Source organism: Crocuta crocuta, unplaced genomic scaffold, assembly GCF_008692635.1.
Source record: "Crocuta crocuta isolate KB4526 unplaced genomic scaffold, BGI_CrCroc_1.0 scaffold388, whole genome shotgun sequence".
NCBI lineage: Eukaryota > Metazoa > Chordata > Mammalia > Carnivora > Hyaenidae > Crocuta > Crocuta crocuta.
Window position 1 is genome coordinate 962,003 of NW_027528867.1, and position 17,901 is coordinate 979,903.

Consider the following 17,901-nt stretch of genomic DNA (forward strand, 5'->3'; position numbering starts at 1 on the left):
CCGTGCTTTAATAAAACCATCTTTTTTGTACTGAAAATGCCTCAAGAATTCTTTCTTGGCTGTTCACTCCTGGACCCCAAGATCACATCAACCCAATTTCTTACCCAATCTCTGCCCTGCCCTTTTGCAATACGGGCTTCATCCCCAGTCTCCACTCTGTGCCCTTCCCCATCTTAGGCGACTCTAGACTCTTCACTCATGGTATCAAGATGGTTACAATTCCAGACTTCACAGCTTCACACCAAAACATCTGCAAGTGGAGACGGTATCCTTTCCGTAGCTCCTTCACATTCTGAGATACAATCTCTCATTGCCTATCCCTGAACCAATCACTTTGGCCAGGAGGATCGCTACACTGATTGGATTAGACTTCCCAACTGCCTTCTGTTTTCTCATCTATAATAACATCTGAATGCTTATCGTGTCCCAGGCCCTACATCACCCTTTACATGTGTTACCTACTATGTTTAACACTCACAAAAGCTATAGAAGTAAGTTACTAGAATTATCCTCGTTTTACCAATGAGAAAATGAAAGCTCAGAGAGGGTAGACACCTTGACCAGGGTCACACAGCCATCACTTGGCAGAACTGTTGATGAGCAGCAGAACCAAACAAACAAAAAAGCTGGAAGGGACCTATGGGATTCTGGAGCCTGAGCTCTCAGCCACCATATCCTGCCAGTTGAGGGAGGGTGTCACTCGAGAGCCCCCAGCTCTTTTTATTCCACATCCTGTTGCCATTCTGGTGACCCAAATACCCTCCTCGGAGGAAAATATTTTACCCATAGATTCGCAGGCTTCAGACTGAGTTTACTCAAAAGTCCTGCTCCCACCTCTGGGTTCCTCTGGACTCTATTCTCCTCCACCTGATCCGTTTCCATGGAAACTGCTGGGCTCTTGCATCCCTTTTATCCTCCTTTCTGGGAGGCAAGGCCAGCTTTCCGGCACCCAGGTAGCCAGGCCTGACCATTATAAAGACCAAAGAAGCAATATCTGGAAGAAATATTTCCAGGCAGAGGGAGGAACCGGATCAAGCTTGTGGTTTTCTCTTTGATGGTCTCCAAACTAACACCAGGTGCTCTGAGGAGCTCAGCCAATTACCTGGGCCCAGTGGGTGCTGGCTGCGAAGCTGTCATCTGTTCCCCAGCATCTCACCACCTCTCAGTCAGCAGGCCTCGCTCCCTTCGGAAGGTGATTCCAGGGTCTGAGCAGAGGGCAAGTCGGGCAAGTCCTCCAGCCAATCCCTGGCGTTAGCTTGCAGTATTCAGGGCGCAGCTGGTGGGCTGGGGGTGCAAAAGGGAGAATGTTACCAGATTTTCCCCTGCTGGAGAAGGGAGGAGCCAGCCATCACCTTGAACCCTGGAAACAGTGCACACGGCATCACTCCTTGCTGCAGGGAGGCACCCTGTGGTCAGGATCAAGGAAGCACATTGCACACACTACCCAGGGGCTTGACACCTGGTCTCCAAAGAATCCATATACCCTGGAAACAGGAAACTGAAGGAGCCAGAGCTTTTCAGGATCCCACCCCCACTGGATCTTGGTTGGGTGTTAATCTCTCCGAGCTCTGGTTTCCTTATCTGTAAAATGGGCCTAATTCTAGCGCTGCACATCTGCAAGGCTAGTTGCAAGGTCCAAGCAAGACACACCAAAGCCCTCTACAAAAGTACCTAAAGTAGTAAAACCTCAGACATCTAAAATGAATTACAAGACTCTCAATTCATTGAGATATAAGCATCATCATTTCTTTCAAATACGCTCCTCGAATCTCTCTCCCCATCCCTTAGCAATTTCCTGTTGTGAGTTCATGGTTTTCTGCTCAAGTTCAGTTACATAAATTTGGTCCAGTCTAGCCTAAGACTCCAGTCTTTTCTCTGAGTCAAAGCTTCCCATCTGCCCCACTGCAGACTGGATGAGGGTCTTGGCCCCACCTGGGCTAAGCATACCATGGTGAGGAAGGGTGTTCTGGGACATCTCCTTCCCCAGAGAAGCAGGGGAGGAGCTCTTCTCACCTCTCTGGTCCCCGTGCACTGGAGCAGCTACTGCTGCTGGTGTCTGGGGAGTCAGAGGGTCCAGCACAGCGGAATGCAGCTTTTCCTATTAAGGACTGACCGGCAAGTATATGCCTTCTGCTCCTTCCTTAAACTCTGTGCACCTTTCTCAGGAGGCACAGCAACCTCTAAAAGCTACACAAAACAGGAATGGGATGCAATCCTTCTAGGCACAGGACAAGACAGTGCAGGGCTTCAGACAACCCTGAGTCAGAAATGGCACCACTTCTGTCTTCACATGGGGCCCAGGTTCCAGAATTCTGCTCCAGGACCATCTGGCCTTGCCAGGGTCCTCTTACATGCAGATGTCCCCCCATGACCTGGAGAGGTCTTCTGAAGACCCCCCAAAAAATACCTGGCTTTAGAGGAGCCACAAATGCTGCTCCTCTAAAGGCTAAATCTCCCCCCATAGGCTCCCCACCCCATAGCCTTCTCTTCGAATAGCCCGTGGCCTTAGGTGGAAGTAAAGGACAGGCTTAATGAGTCCAGAAGACAGGAGATGCCTGGATTCTGTGGAGTAACTTTACAAGTGAGGTACTTAGTCCCTTTTCAGAACAACAAGAAAAATTCCTCCTGATACCTGTGTGAATATAATAACTACCTTTTAATTAAGCACCACCAGGATTCTTGCTAACTAATGTCTTGACTACATTATTTTGGTCTTTACACTGACTTTGAGTGACTAGTATCACCTTTATTACCTCTATTTTCCTAAGGTTCAAAGAAGTCAAATGGCCTGCTCAAGGCCCTCAAAGTAGGTTTTGAACCTGCAGCTTTCTGACCCGGAGCAGAGCTTATAAGTCCTATACATGACCGCTCCTGCAGTACTTGGCTGGGGACAAAGGACAAAGGGACTTGCTTGGGTTTTGCAGCCCTCTCTGTCTGCGATGGGCCCAGGAACAGACCTCTCAGAAAGACTCCAACCGTGCATCTAAAATGAATGATGCAAGCTGTCCCAATGCAGAGCTGGAGGTCACCGGGGCCACACTAAGGACACACCCAGGACCTCCCCCAGCCAAGCCAACATCTCCCCCTCACACCCAACCCCCATCTCAGCCGCTCTGGAAAGTACAAAGCTGGAGCTCCACTCTCTCTTCCGCATCAGGAAAATCAAAGCAACAAGGAGGTGCTGGCTTTGGTCTTTAGAGAACCAGGGATGGGCTCTCTGACCCCACACGTCTGGGAAAGGGGAGGCGCCCAAGTGACAGTAACAGAGCTGGAAGGAGCTGAGCCTGGACCCTATGGGGCTGTGCAGCACTGTGGTGAAGAGCTGCTGTTTAGCCTTCCCCCTTGGCCTCCCTCTGGGAGCCGTTCAGGAGCCGTTCACCACCCCAGGACAGGGCTGCTGGCCAAGGAATATCTTGCCAAGCTAATCACAGCTGATTCTGGCTCCATGAAGGGCAGTGGGAACACCAAGTCATTTGAATCTCAGAACAATTCTAAGAACTAAATACTCACATTCCCATTTTGCAGAAGAGAAAATTTGAGAACCAGATAGGTTATGCAGCTTATTCTAGGGTTCAAAACCTGGGCACCCAGATTCTAGAGTGTCTGCTCTTAACCACTGAGCTATCCTGCCTCCCAGAGCCAGTACAAAAGAGACCCAGGGGCTTTGGTGAATTTCTCAGCTCAGTACTCTCCTGTGGCACAAAGGCAAGGGGAATGCGTACAGTCCTCAAAAGCTGGCTTTTTAGGATTCCTCTCTCCCAGTCTGTTCTTGCCAGAACTCTGAACAGATTTGCTCTGAGCAAAATCAAGTGGTTTGGGAACCTTCACTCTGTATTTCTCCTTTAGCCTCGCTCTAGGCTTGTCCCTCCCTCCAAGGGACAAGCTTCCCCCTCTGTCTCCTCCTGGCTTCTCTGCCTCAGCGACCTCCTTTTGATTCTCACTTACTTACCTCCTTCCCTTTCCTTCTCCCTTTGGAAGGCAGTTCAGCTCACACTCATTAGCATGTGTTAATGAGCATCAATCCGTTTCTCAGTCGCTCAGCAGGAGAGGGGAGAAACAGGGACTAGCAGCTGCTCCAGGGGTAATGGGTGCACAGGCCTGGAGGCTCCGGGACCCAGGCTACTGGAGAGAGTGGGGAAGGAGCCCAGGGCCCAGCTTGGGAAGTCCTGTCTTCTGTCCTCAGGACTCTGCCCTCAGCAGTTGCTTCGGTTTTCTCTGAGACCAGCACAGAACATTCCTAGGTCAGCATTGGATATTCTCTGCTCACTGGCCTCGGCAAATTCCCATGATGTCCTTAGGTGGGTGTTGTTAAGACCCGGTTCCAGGAGGTAGTTCTGCCACTCCTTTAACAATTGCCTAATGGAGCGCCTGGATGGCTCAGTCACTTAAAGCGTCCGACTTCAGCTCAGGTCATGATCTCACGGTTTGTGGGCTGGAGCCCCGAGTCGGGCTCTGTGCTGACAGCTCAGAGCTTAGAGCCTGTTTCAGATTCTGTGCCTCCCTCTCTCTCTAACCCTCCCCTGCTCACGCGCGCGCTCTCTCTCTCAAAAATAAATAAAACATTTAAAAAAAATTTTTTTAAGCCCCTGGAGCCTGTCCAGGGTGAAGCAGGTAACCAGGGCACGAGGGGGATGGGGGAGGGGGNCTAACCCTCCCCTGCTCACGCGCGCGCGCTCTCTCTCTCTCAAAAATAAATAAAACATTAAAAAAAAAATTTTTTTAAGCCCCTGGAGCCTGTCCAGGGTGAAGCAGGTAACCAGGGCACGAGGGGGATGGGGGAGGGGGAGGGCAGCAAACAAGACCTCAGGGGACAGTGGAAGCCCCTCCTCCACTTCATCTGGATCTTCCCTGGGTGTCCCTGACCCCTCCCCCCTTACCTCCAAAGCCTTGAGAATTCGCTTCTCCCCAAGTATGGGCCCCATTTAGGGATCATGAGAGTAGGTTAAAGAGCTGGGTTCAAATTCTAGCTCGGCTCCCTCTTTGCTGAACAAGTCATGTAATCATTTGAAGTCTCAAGTCCCCTCATCAAAAAAGTGGTCCCTGTTGTTCCTGCTGTGGAAGGGTCAGACCAGGACAGGCATGATCGACACACAGTGAACCGCAAAGTGCAAACCCTGTTTGTCAAGCTTACGTTATTATTACTACTAGTGGTGTTGCTGTTACTACCGTTATCACTATTGCTACTGCTAGTAACAATACCTGGTAGCTGTACTCAAGGAGGTCAGAGAGAGGCAAGAGCAGCGTCTCCCCGCTCCGTGCGCCAAATGGCCCCTGCTTCCCTGGCCTGGCGGCGTGCGGTTTCAGCGTCCGCGTGCGCGCCGCCGCCGCCCGGCCGAGACCCAGGCTGATTCTCTGAGCGCGCGCGCCCCCTGCTGGCGGCCAGGCGCGGGCGCAGCCTCCGGACTGTATATAAAGGCAGCGTGGCGCGCAGGACCTGGCCGAGTGCGGGAGCGGAGCCGGGCGCAGGGACAGCGCTGTGCGCCTGAGGTCTCCGAGCGGCTCGCCATGGCTAGCCCGCAGCAGCAGCCCCCTTACCTGCACCTGGCCGAGCTGACGGCGTCCCAGTTCCTGGAAATCTGGAAGCACTTTGACGCAGACGGTCAGTAGATCTCTCAACTTCTGTGCCCATTCGCCCCCAGGGAGTCTCCGGTGGAGGGGAAGGGGACTTCGCTGATGCGGGCAGGTGTACGTATGTCCCAGGGGGGGTTTGGGCCGCAAAACCTGCTGAGGTCAGGGTCTGGAGTTTGGGAAACACCTGGCTGCCCTGGTGACAACTGTCAGCAAGTTTTCTTCCCTGACACAGACGGCAGAGAGCCCACTAGCTTTTGCAGCCTCATTCTGGGCAAGTTGGAGCTTTCCCAGAGAGGAGGCCTGGGCCAGCAAGGCTCCCCTTGATTCCCCCTGCCATCTTATCTTCCCCTCCTTTCTCTTCAAGGTAATGGTCTGCCTTCAGCGGCTGCAGCCACAGGTCTCAAAAGCCCACTTATTTCTTTCTTGAGGTTCCCCTTTTGTTTAATACCAGGTTAGCCCCCGTCACTGTCCTGGAAGCTGGGGTGAGCTGGGGGATACTGAAGGGAAACCCCTGGCCTCCCCAGACTGATTGGGAGCGGGAGTGGAAAGTGACATCGGGGCCCGGGGCCCGGAACATCCCGTGGGCTTCGGCCGGGGGGCAGATCAGTCCCATACGCAGCAGCAATGGGTGTGGTGGGGGCAGGGTTGAGGTACAAACCTGACATATTCCCTCATGGTGATAATCCTGGGTACTTTGGGTGGCACCATCTCTGGGTGGGGGGAGGCACATTCTTAAATGCAAACGAGACATCGATATACCCAGAAATCAAGGGCTGGACTGAATGACCTTTGGAGGTGGCTCCCAGTGCTGGCATTCCAAGAGTCTATGAATGATCTGACTCAGGTGGAAAGTGAGCCCCACCCCACCCACCCCCCACTTCGGGAGCTTTTGATATCACTAGAGATGTTTTCTCCACCACTCCAAAAAAAATTAAGTGATCTGATTCCCTCCTCTGAGGTCCTGGCTGGGGTGGGCATCCAAAACGTTCTGGCATCTCAGACCACTGGCAGGGTGGTGGCTCAGGGTGTTTATCCCGGGATTGACAGCGAGGGGGATGGGAACCAGAGGGAGGATCAGTCCGTGGTTCACTTAATTCTTCCCTCCTCCTTTCCTCACCTCCTCAGGGCATGAAAATGGCAAAACAGAGGTCCTCTGCCCAGAGTGCTTGAAGAGGCAAGGGTTAATATCCAAGGACTCTCATTAATAAAGTTCTGTTCCCTTGGAGCAAACTGAGAAAGCTGGGTAGGGAGCCAAGCAGAGGACTGGGCGAGCAATACCCAGGTTAGGACAGTGATCTGCCTGTGAATTCCTGAAGGAGGTGGGCAGACTGTTAAATCTGTAAAATGGGGCTAAGGAGGGGTGTACTTCCAATCCCCAGGGTGTGCCAGAAAACTCCTTTGGTGAAAAGGGGCTGTAAGGTGCAGCCTCTTAGCATTCCAGATGACGTGCACCTTCCCTAAGGATGTTTCTGCCAGTTAATCTGCACCAGAGACTTTCTTGATGCAAGGAAAGTTACCAAGTGGCCAAGGTTACACCACCTGCCTCCTGCCAGATGAGTCAGCTATAATAAACAGAGGACTCCGTAGATCTACTCCCCCCACCCCCGCCCGGCCTCAGGGGGATAACCAAAAACACTGTCAATAATCATGCGAATCCTTACATTTATCTGAGACCTTATACTGTTCAATATATAATCACACCTTCTTGAGTCCCACACTGTGAGGTGCTGGGCAGGTTGTGGTTCTCATTGTGCAGATGAGGAACCAGACACAAGGGGTGAGTCCTCTGAGGCTGGATAGCAAGGTAGTAATGGAGCTGGTTCCCGGCCAGTGTTTATTCCCTACTTTTTGGACATGTGTTTGGGATGGAAGAGGGATTTTTCCATGACGATAGTTACAAGTTGCCTATAGAAGAGCCTCCACCACCCCCAGGCTTGGAGGTGATTGGCAGTTCCTTTAGTCTCAGAAAGGGGTCCTTGTCTTGGCTGCAGCATAGCTAAGCTAGCACTGGACATGACAGTCTTTAGAGGCCTCCAAAGCCATTGTGCCTCTGGCTCCCTCCTGCTCCGATGTGAAAAGGGGAGCTAAATGCTTGCTTCTCAGTTCCTTGTCTGCCAGGCACCCCATTGCCCTCTCTGGCCACAGCCTCAGGAAAGTCCCAAGGAGCCGCCACATACCTAACAGAAAAAGAAGACAAAATGGCTTAAAATGCCAGAGATGGTTCAGAGGTGCTTTAGGAAAATGAGGATACAGCCAAGTTGGCATTCCACTAAAGTACCCAGAATTAGGCTGTGGACTGCCTCGCTCCATACCTTCCTTATCCTACCCGTTCCGCATACCCAAAGGCCACTGGGGAGCCCCCCACCCTCCCCTGAGGTGCTCCCTGCTATATCTGGGCCCCCCTTACTAACTCTGGCTTCTATTTTCATCTTGGCGTTTCTTCCTGATACAGAGTCCCCCTGCCACTCACAGACTTAAAGAACTCTGGCAGGTCCCTGGAGCCCAGTTAGGCACAGCCACCAGGGGGAGGGAGCCACCGCCCCACTCCTCCCGGACCCCCAAGAAACAAAGACAAGGAGACCCTAGGAGAAGCTGGATGCCAAAGAGAGTGGAGATGGGGTAAGGGGCTCTGACCCTAACTCAGCCCATTCCTAACCGGGAAGAAGAGTCATCCTGGTGACTTTGCTCTCAGAGTTAGATTCTTTTCAAAGTCATCGTTGGTCTCATGGTAGCGGAAAGTAGGAGTGGGTGTTTGAAGAGAGAGAAATTGGGACTCAGAGAGGCAAAGTTCTTTGTACAAGATCACACAGCAAAGTGAGGGGCGGGGGGACCAGGAATCCTATACCATCCCTGGACCCTTCCTCCTCAGTCACCCAAGTTCATGCATTTAGGGGTGGGATTTAGATGTCATCTCTCAAAGGCAGACATAGGGAAGACAGTGGCCAAGCACATCATATGGCTCACATGCCACCTCCATGCTCTGAGTGACCCTTCCATGGCCCTATATATCTGAGTCCACTGCCCTGTTGTGACCTGGTCACTTCTTTGTCAGGAACATCCTCACAGCTCAGAGCTCACCCTGGCCCATGTGGTTCTGATCAGATGGGCCACCAGGCTCCTGTTCTGCTGACAGCCAGTGGGAATGTCCATGGAGAGTCAAGGTGTGGCCTTAAAGGGAAACACCTTAGCCTTTAGAAGCAACAGAGATCATAGGGATTAGATGGGTTCTCTCCCAGAGGCCAGCAGACATTCCAGATCCAAGTAGGGACCCTGGCCACTGTTTATTCCCACTCACCCCAGAAATCAATCTGACATAGATATACTCATACACATGCAAAAAGTTATATGAGAAAGAGTATCTTACCAAGTTCTTTGGAATACTGAAAATTTGAGGGGGAATGTGCTTCATTAGGGAGGAGAAAAACAAATTGTGTCAGTCTCTAGAGCAGAATATTATACAACTAAGCAGAGTGAGGTGGGGCTTTTGTACTGACGTGGGAAAATCCCCAAGATGTACTATTAAGATGTTTTTAAATGAGAGCAGGGCTATTATAGTATGACCCCATTTTCCTTGTTCATGAGGCAAATATGCTGTAAGATACTTGACAGAATATAACAGAGAATAGAGAACGATGGTTCTCTCTTCTCAGAGTGACTGAGATCAAATTAAAAGGCATTTGCTTTTACTAAGTTCATTTCTGTAGTGTTTGAAAATTGTATAAGAGCTCGTGCTTCTCCTGTTCAGATGTAAATAAAATGTTACTTATCTCCAGGTGTGGGAATCTGCCCAGACTCTTCTGGGCATTCGTCTGCCCCCAGATGGCCCTGGTGACATGGGGCGGTGGTGGTGGGGGGGGGGTCTCTAAGCCTCTTGCAGGGAGGAAGCCGTGTTCCCTATTTGTGTGGGCCTGGAGACCCTTGAAAATTAGGAAGAGGAAGGCCCTGCCCTGTCTTCCCCACTCTGCCCTCCTACACCCTATGGCAGTAACAGAAACATCCCTAAAACCCACGCACCATGAACACTCAGGCTCTGCCAGAGTGTGGGTCACTGCTAAGTTTGTGACCCTGCAGGGAGCTAAGCCATAGGGCCTCTCCCAGGTGGAAAGAGAGGCCTGGGCAGCTTGCACTGAGATACTAAATGAAGGCTCTTGGACCAGTGAAAAAAGATACTTTCTTTCCCAAACAAGGTTACAGAATATCCGGTATATATTATTTACACAAACACTACAACACTTGCAATACCATAGAACTGTGCTATTCGTAAGGTGACTATAGGACTCATAAAAACGGTCACTGCTTGGCACAAAAAAGTCAGAGGGGTCTTGTGCAGGAGGCCGAGGCCAGAGTTGTCTGAGGGAGGCTTGCCCAGGGCAGCCACCAGCCCAGGGAGCTAGGGTCCCCTGCCCGCTCGCCCTGTTTATTCCCCTCTAGACTCCTGTGGTTGCACTAGCTGAGCCCCTGATAAGCATATCTGTCAGGTCCGTGTGTCTCACCTGGGAGAGCAGGGCACGGACTTGGGGTTCGTGATGGCAAGATGTGGGGTTCTTTGGGAGTGGCCTCCTGTCCTATGCAGGGTAAGCCCTAGGAATCAGTCCCCTGCTCTGCTTTGCCCCTAAACCCCCTATGGAGTGTCCACAGCGTGCTGGGTGGCCCTGCGCTGGAGGCCTCTGTGTGTGCCCTGGCCCCTCAGCCTGCCTCAGGGGGTGATTGCACCAGCCAGGGAGACCCTGTGTCTGTGAGGAGCTGGGGCTCCCCAGGGAGGCAGCCTTGGGACACAGTTTCACAAACAAGACAGTTGAGCCCGCCTCACCGGGGCAGCCACCAGCCCAGGGAGCCTGGGTCCCTGCCCGCTCGCCCTATTTATTCCCCTCTAGGCTCCCGTGGTTGCACTAGCTGAGCCCCCGAGGGAGGTTTCCAGGGCTGAGAAGACCCCCCCCCGGGAAATCCCTTCTCACACCTGGGGAGCCCGAATTACTAGAGCAGACGTGAGGCTCTTTGAAAACAGGGCCTGTCCCCTGATGGCTCTCTGGGCCAATCGTACCCATTCCCTCCTTTGCCCAGCCAGGCCCATCTGGGGCCTCTGGCCTCGGCCCTCCCCCACTCCTCCCTGGCTCTCTACTGTCCTCCCTCCTCTCTCGCCCAATCTGCCCACCCTTCTGGCCTCCCCCATACCAGGGAATCGGCCCAGCATTAGGCTGCCAGATGTCCACAGGTTCAGGGGACCCAGCCCAGCTCCAGAACCACTGTTCCAGAAGCAGCACAGCCCAGAAACACAGATTCAAAGTCGTGTCTGAACATTCACCCAGCAGCTATTTGCACTGTGTTTTTCCACCCCTAGAAGTCACTGAGAGAAGTATGTGCACGTGTGTGAGTACATATGTGTGCATATGACTGACAAAGAGAGAAGCCAAGACGAATACCCGGACAGATGTGGTCCCTGGATGAATAGGACACCAGGCTGTTGAATGTGACTGATCTCTTTCCCCCTCCCTCCCCCTGCTTACCTGGCCGGGTCCTGAAGACCAGCTGAAGACACTCTTTGCAAATGGTTCACACCATGAAAACTAATATTAATATCAGAGCAGAATCTCAGGAAGCCAATTTCTAGCCCCAAAGGGTGGTGTTTGACTTTCTCGAAGGGTGCTTAGGCTGGGAAGTACAGGGCTATTTGCCTTTCCATAAATTTGAACTGCAGACAAACAACCAAGTGGCTTGGACTCATGAACTCTTTCTTAATGAGGAAGTCTGAAACTTCATAACTCCTGTACTTCATTTTCGCTAGCCTGTGCATCCCAGAAAGACACAAACTGGTGAGTGCGCCCACATCCAGGCCAGTAGTCCTCAAACTTGAGTGTGTTGGAGGGCTTGTTAAAACACAGATGTCTGGGCCTCACTCCCAATGCTTCTGCCTCAGGGGGGCTTGGGTAGGGCCTAGAATTCTGCATTTCTAACAAGCTCCCAGGCAATTCCAATGCTACTATTCCACAAACCATGATTTGAACAGCAGGCCCTTATACTCCAGACCAACTAAATTAGACTCTCCATTTTAATAAGATCCCCAGGTAATTCTTGCACACCTTAACACTTGAGACTCACTGCTCTAAAGCAGTCCTTAACCCAGACTGCACGTTCGAATCACTGAGAGAGCTTTGAAAACATGCCCAGAAGTCCCCACCTCATCAATTAAATCAGAAGCTCTGGGGTGGGGGCGGGGGGGGGGGGGGGGGGGGGGGGGGGCAGTCAGGGTGTTATTTTAAATCTTCCCTGATGACTCTAATATACAGCCTGGACTCAGAACCAGCACTCTAAACTCTTTGAGCTAAAGAGTTTACAGCCAAAGACTGGTTCAGAGGACAGTGCTTTCCATTTGAGATTTTACATTTTCCAGAATCCTCCCACAACATCACCTTGCGTGGCTTTCACAACAGCTCTATAAAATAGAAAGGGCATAAATAGTTATACCAATTTTAGAGATCAAGAAATTGAGGCTCAGAGAGATCGACTTGCTCAACATCCCATGGATAGTCACAGAGCTGGTGGCTCTTACCTCTTACTCTGGTTTCCCTTACCTGTTCAGGTCTTAGAAAATCCGTATACACAAATCTCAGTGAGAAACAGGTCAGCCTCTTTCCAGAGTGGGGCACAGCAGCCTTTGGTCAAGGCTTCCCAAGTGTCTGTGATCAGCTTAATTGTAAAGAAGTTTTGTCTCTCTTTCAATTTGGGGAAATTGAGGCACAGTGGTGGTGAAGAATGGTAGCAAGAGTGCAATAAGGAAAGATGCAGGGTCCCTGACTCCCACCCAGCCCCTTCTTCCTAACGTTCAAGGGATGTGGTTTGATAGGAAGGTGAGGAGTAGCAGTTGCTATGGTAACCGCATTCTTATCAATTCCTATCCACACGAGATTTGCTTGTGTGGAGGCCGGTCACCCCACGCCCTGATAAGAGGGTCATAGATAAAGCAATTCATTTGTCTAGTGCTAAAGTTCTCCCTGGAAGGATGTCGGCCAGCCCATCCTCCACTACAGATGGACAGTACCTGCTGCCTCGGTGATGGACGGAGGTGGCTCTGAGGGGGACCAAGTAGCGAAGGCCTTTCCCCCCAGGAATGGGGGATGCCCCTTTTGGGCCCCACAGCCCCTGCCTCCCTGTCCCACCTCTGCTCCTCTCCCTCCACCTTCAGCTGGTAGATCCTGGCAATTCTTGTTTGGCTACCTCGCCCCACTGGACCATTAAATGCTCCCAGGGAACAAGCCCACATCTAGAACTGTCTACAGCTCCCTGAGCACCGGGCACAAAGCTGAATTGTTGTTTACTTCAGACAATATATGTTTGTTGAATTGAAGCACCTTTTGTCCCTTTGCTGGGGGCACAGAGAGGAAGCAAGGATGGGATTTCCAGAAGGTGAGAGGGGCTTGCCAGCCTCTGGGAGCATCCTGCTGCCCATGCTGTGCAAGGCAGACCCAGGGAGGGGACTGCTTTCTACCATGGCACTAACCTGGCTCCTCTCCCTACATCCGATTTTATGCCTCCCTTTGTCCTCCCTGCCCAGTAGCGGGGGCTTCTCAGGGAGGCTTCCCCGCCCACCCAGCAATCCCGGCAGATCCACCTCTGTTCTGTTACCTCATCATTCCTTCTCTTTGCTGTCTGTCTGCCCCCGCCTCATCCCCACCCATTCAGAACATGAGCCCCATCATGGCAGACCTTGTCTACCTCACATTTCCACCCCTGGTGCCTAGCATATGGCAGGCACAAAGTGGATGCTCAATAATTGTTGAATGAATGAATGAATGAATGACAGAAACCGAAATCAGGAATTAGGATACTCTAGTTCTGGTCCTGCTTTGCTGTGTGTTCCTGAACAGATTGCTTACCTTCTCTGTGCCTCAAGTTTCTTTGTCACAAGAAGAGGATTCTGTTCTGCCCTGTTGTGATCCTGTGTGTCTGAAAGCGTTGTGACAGCTTGGAAGACCAGAACTAGATCTTGTACATCACCGTCTCCCCCCATGGTAACCTACACAGGGCCTTACACATAGTGAGGCTTCAAATGATCTGCTGAAGCAAAGAAAGAAGCAAATGTGCTTTGAACAATTAAAAGTGTTGTATCTGTGAGGAATTACTGACATTCACAAGTGTCCATGCTGTCTTGCTGAGCAAGGTGCAGGCTGATTGTCTGGTTCTTAAGGTTGTTAAATTACCTTAAAACTTTTCTAGAACAAGAATAAATGCAAATACACGTATTCTTTGTAAATTTAAGAGAAACCTCACAAGTCTGCACCTTTCTGCTTTTTTTATTAAAACAATTTTTTTAATGTTTTATTTATTTCTGAGAGAGAGAGAGGCAGCGTGAGCAGGGGAGGGTCAGAGAGAGAGGGAGACACAGAATCTGAAGCAGGCTCCAGGCTCTCAGCTGTCAGCACAGAGCCCAATGTGGGGCTCAAACCCACGAACCGTGAGATCATGACCTGAGCCGAAGTCGGACGCTTAACCAACTGAGCCACCCAGGCGCCCTGCACCTTTCTGCTTTTCTTCTTCCCATTCAGATTGCTCAATGGGACATGGCTCAGTGCTGATCTCAACTTCTTTGGCCTCCCTCTGCATCCCAAACTTTACTAGCCGAAAGGAAGCAGCCCAAGGCCAAGGTGTTCCCCAGCCTGGGCAGCCGGCAGAAACACCAGCCATGCTGGTAACGACCACTGACATCTTGGAGGCTCATTGTGGGCCACCACATTCTGTGTGTTATTATCCCATGAGTCTTCACCCTCATTATTCCCATTTTATAGGTGAGGAAACTGAGATTCGGAGAGGCAACATCCCCGAGTGAAGCAGTGAGTGATAGAGGCGGGAGGAGAACGGGGTGTGGGTGCCTCCACAGGAAGTGCGGGTAAGCCCCCACCTCCACCCCTCCTCAGCAGGTGCAGGAGCTAGCAGAGACCTGACAGCAGTTCGAGGCTCCCACCATGTAGAGCCGGCAGCGGTGGTGGTGAGGGGCACTGTTCAGAGATGGGTGGCAGCTGCTCCTTCAAACCCCTCCTCCTGCACCTGGGGCTGACCCCCCACGTCCGTGTCAGCCTCCTCCTAACACACTCACGAAACAGACTCACACTCCTTCCTTCACGCATCCATCCCACCCCCACCTCGAGGCCCACCTCCGGGACCTCTGTCTCTTTGAACCCCAACATGTGCTCACAGTGCCGGCTCTGAGCCCACCCACTCCAACCCAGCCCTGGGCTTCTGGAACCTGTGCCTGGACCCAGAACTGACCTCAGCTTTCTGCCACAGAAATGGGAGAATAGCCAGACCATTTGCAAGGAGCACCAAGGAAGAGAAAAATTGCTTGTTCCTTCAACTCAGGGTTCTCATCAACTAGGCTGCCTTCTTGCCTAGAAAGCAAGCAAACCTTCCCTTGCTCCCCCTCTCCAGCTGGCCTCACAGGCCATGAGATTTTATGCCTCACGCTCACGAGCTTCCAACTCTCCCAAGAACGATGGCCACTCTATGGTGTGGGAAAGAAGGGAATACAGTCTGCAGTCACAGACCTCATGGCCTCTGCCCCTTGCCTTGCCCTGGTCGTCTCCCCTGCACGTAATCCCTGTGCCTGACTCTCTCAGGTGCCCCCTGATCAAAGGACAGATGCCCTGCCTTTCTCTTCCCACTTTTCCTCTCTGTGTTAGTTTCCTGAAGCTGCTCTAACAAAGTACCACAAACTGGGTGGCTTGAAACAACAGAAATTTTTTTCTCTTACAGTTCCAGAGGCTGGGAGTCCAAAATTAAGGTGTTGGCAGGATCGCTTCCTTCCGGAGGCTCTAAGGGACAGTCCCTCCGTGTCTGTCTCCTAGCTCCTGGTGGTCGCCAGCAATCCATGGCGTTCCTTAGCCTGGAGATACCTCACTCCAGTCTTTGTCTCTGTCTTTACGTAGTCTTCTTCCCTGTGTGTCTCTGTGTCTTCACGTGGCCTCCTTATAAGGACACCAGCCACTGGATTAGGGCCTACCCTAATCTAGTATGACCTCATCTTAACTAGACATGGATTTGTGGGGAAGGGGCGGACACTTTTGTTGAGGGGGGGAGGGTGCAAGTGAACAAGGAGTGGAGAGAGAGAGAGAGAATCCCACAAAGGGCAGAGACAGAGGGAGAGAGAGAAGCAGGGCTCACCCGAAGCAGGACTTGTGTTTCACCCAAAGCGGGGCTCCAGCTCACCCGGAAGCAGGACTTGAAGTCACAAACCACGAGATCATGCACGACCTGAGCTGAACTCAGATGCTTAACCAATTGAGCCACCCAGGCGCCCATTGTGGGAACACTCTTCAGTACCCCCTCCTACTCCAGAGACCCAAATTCTGCCTCAGACCTTACTCACCCTTGTGACCGGGGCCTACCCCCTGCTGACAAACCCGGATGCTGATGACCCATTGTCCCCTGTTGGATTCTAGCTCCTGCTGCTTGCCCAGCCAGTTACGGACAGTCCCAGCTCTGCTCCCTTCTACCGGCGTGGCCCAGATGCTGGTCCCTCCCGGTGTTCTCTGACTACTGAACGTATGCCCCCAAAGACACACGGCTATAAATCTTGCAGCTGTACGAGTTGCAAACACCCTGAGAGCAGGCACCACGTCCCTAACACTGCACAGTCCAAGGCTAACCCAGACACCTGCTTGTCGACCAGGGAGGAGAAGTTCTCCATGAAGCCCCTGACTTCCCCATCACCCCCACCCTCATCAGCCTCACTATTTAGCTCTGAGGTCAATTGCTCTTTGTCCTTTGCTTTCTTCACAGGAAATGGGTACATTGAAGGTAAAGAGCTAGAAAACTTCTTCCAAGAGCTGGAGAAGGCAAGAAAAGGCTCTGGAATGGTAAGACCAGTACTCTGCCCCATTGTTTGATTTTTCTATCATCCTGTCCATGGCTTTCAGCATTGTCTGTCCCAAGTTATGCATAAGCCAGCCTGACATCTGCTCTTGACCTTCCAAATGTTTCTTTTATTTGTAAGGATTTTTTTTTTTAACTGGAATCATCCCTTAAAAAGAGAACCTTGCTTCAATATCTTTGGGTGTCTGGGATTGAGAGGTGTTCATGAATGGATGCCAGGGGTTAATGAACCCCCCTCAAAAACAAAGCAAAGCTTTGTATATGTGTATATAAAAACTTTTTCCCCCTAAGGAATAATCCAGAGCCTAAGATTCTCAGAGGGGTCGTGACTCAAGATTGGATGCCTCAGGGGTTTCAAGTGCCTTTATTCTAGACCAGAGTTTCTCAGCCTCAGTACTAGTGACAAGGCTAGGTAATTCTTTGTCTTGGGGAGGGTGGGGCTGGCCTGTGCATTGTAGGAGATTTAGAGGTATCACCGACTCTCCCTATGAGATGCCAGTAGCATCGCCTCCAAGCTGTGACAATCAAAAATGTCTTCAGACATCCCAAATGCCCCCTGAGGGAGGGCACAGAATAATCCCCACTAAAGAACCACTTTTCTAGACCAACAGAGTCTGGAATCCTCAGCAAGAACCTTGAAGAGGATTGCTTCAAACCAGTATCTGAGCCAGATAGTACTGACCAGCCTCGTTCATGGAGGTGTCAGACTGCCTTTCTCAGCCTGCCTGAAGTGATTCCAAATCACGTCCCCACCCCTTAATGGCAGGGTCATTATTTCCCATAGTACCAGGCTGGCACTATTAAATTCACTAAGGCCTTTGGAGGACCATCTGAAATACTGAAAAGCTAAGGTAATTGGAGCTGTTTTGCTGTGATTCCCACGTCTGGTTCTCAAATATACACAATCAGATCCATTCCCTACCTCCAGCTCCCACTAGTCCTTTGGGGGTCTCTACTTTCCCCTGCTGCGTGTCTATTGGCCAATCCTCTGCTTATTAGCAAGTCTTCATGGTGCAGTTTGGGAGATGAGTCACAAACCCAGTGAAGAGCTCCTGGTCCAGAACTCAGCAGAGCGCCCAGTGAGGAGGAGGTCCAGGCGCTGGGCTTAGGCGATGGAGGTGATTCATGGGTTTGTTTATCAACTGTTCCCCCATCACCCCGTCATTACTAGGATAATGAAGCCTGATCACAGAAAACACAGGCTTCAAAACAGATTCTTGGATCATGGGGTAGGCAGAGGAATGTGTTTTTATGAAGTGCTTCCAGTCTGAAATCTTAGTCATTCCCTTCCTCAGAAGCCATCAGGGGTGATTCTCAAGTCTGTCAACAACAGTCTCAACTGACACCATCCAGGACTGGCATTCAGAGCAGCTGTTCTGTGGTAGAAGTAAGATTGGCTTTAGAAGCAGGAGTCACAAGTTCCAATTCTAGCTATACCAGCTGATGACCTCGGGTCACTTCACCTTA

General features: G+C 51.4%; 2 protein-coding genes across 3 annotated transcripts in view; one reads left to right on the plus strand and one right to left on the minus strand.

The window, feature by feature from the left end:
* Positions 1-5,454: 5,454 nt before the first annotated feature.
* Positions 5,455-17,901, plus strand: part of CALB2 (calbindin 2) — a 28,036-nt gene continuing 15,589 nt past the window's right edge. Inside the window, exons 1-2 of the mRNA XM_077756340.1 lie at positions 5,455-5,599; positions 16,342-16,418. Coding sequence (XP_077612466.1) covers positions 5,506-5,599; positions 16,342-16,418 — 171 coding nt within the window. The 5' untranslated portion in view covers positions 5,455-5,505. The remainder of the gene's footprint in view (positions 5,600-16,341; positions 16,419-17,901) is intronic.
* LOC144225171 (uncharacterized) overlaps positions 7,217-17,901 on the minus strand; it is a 48,359-nt gene continuing 37,674 nt past the window's right edge. Inside the window, exon 7 of one of the 2 annotated variants that reach the window (XR_013333222.1) lies at positions 7,217-7,748. The gene's annotated coding sequence lies outside the window, so the exon portion shown is untranslated. Of the gene's footprint in view, positions 7,749-16,576; positions 17,811-17,901 lie in introns of those variants that run through there. The other variant, XR_013333221.1, reaches the window with a different exon arrangement.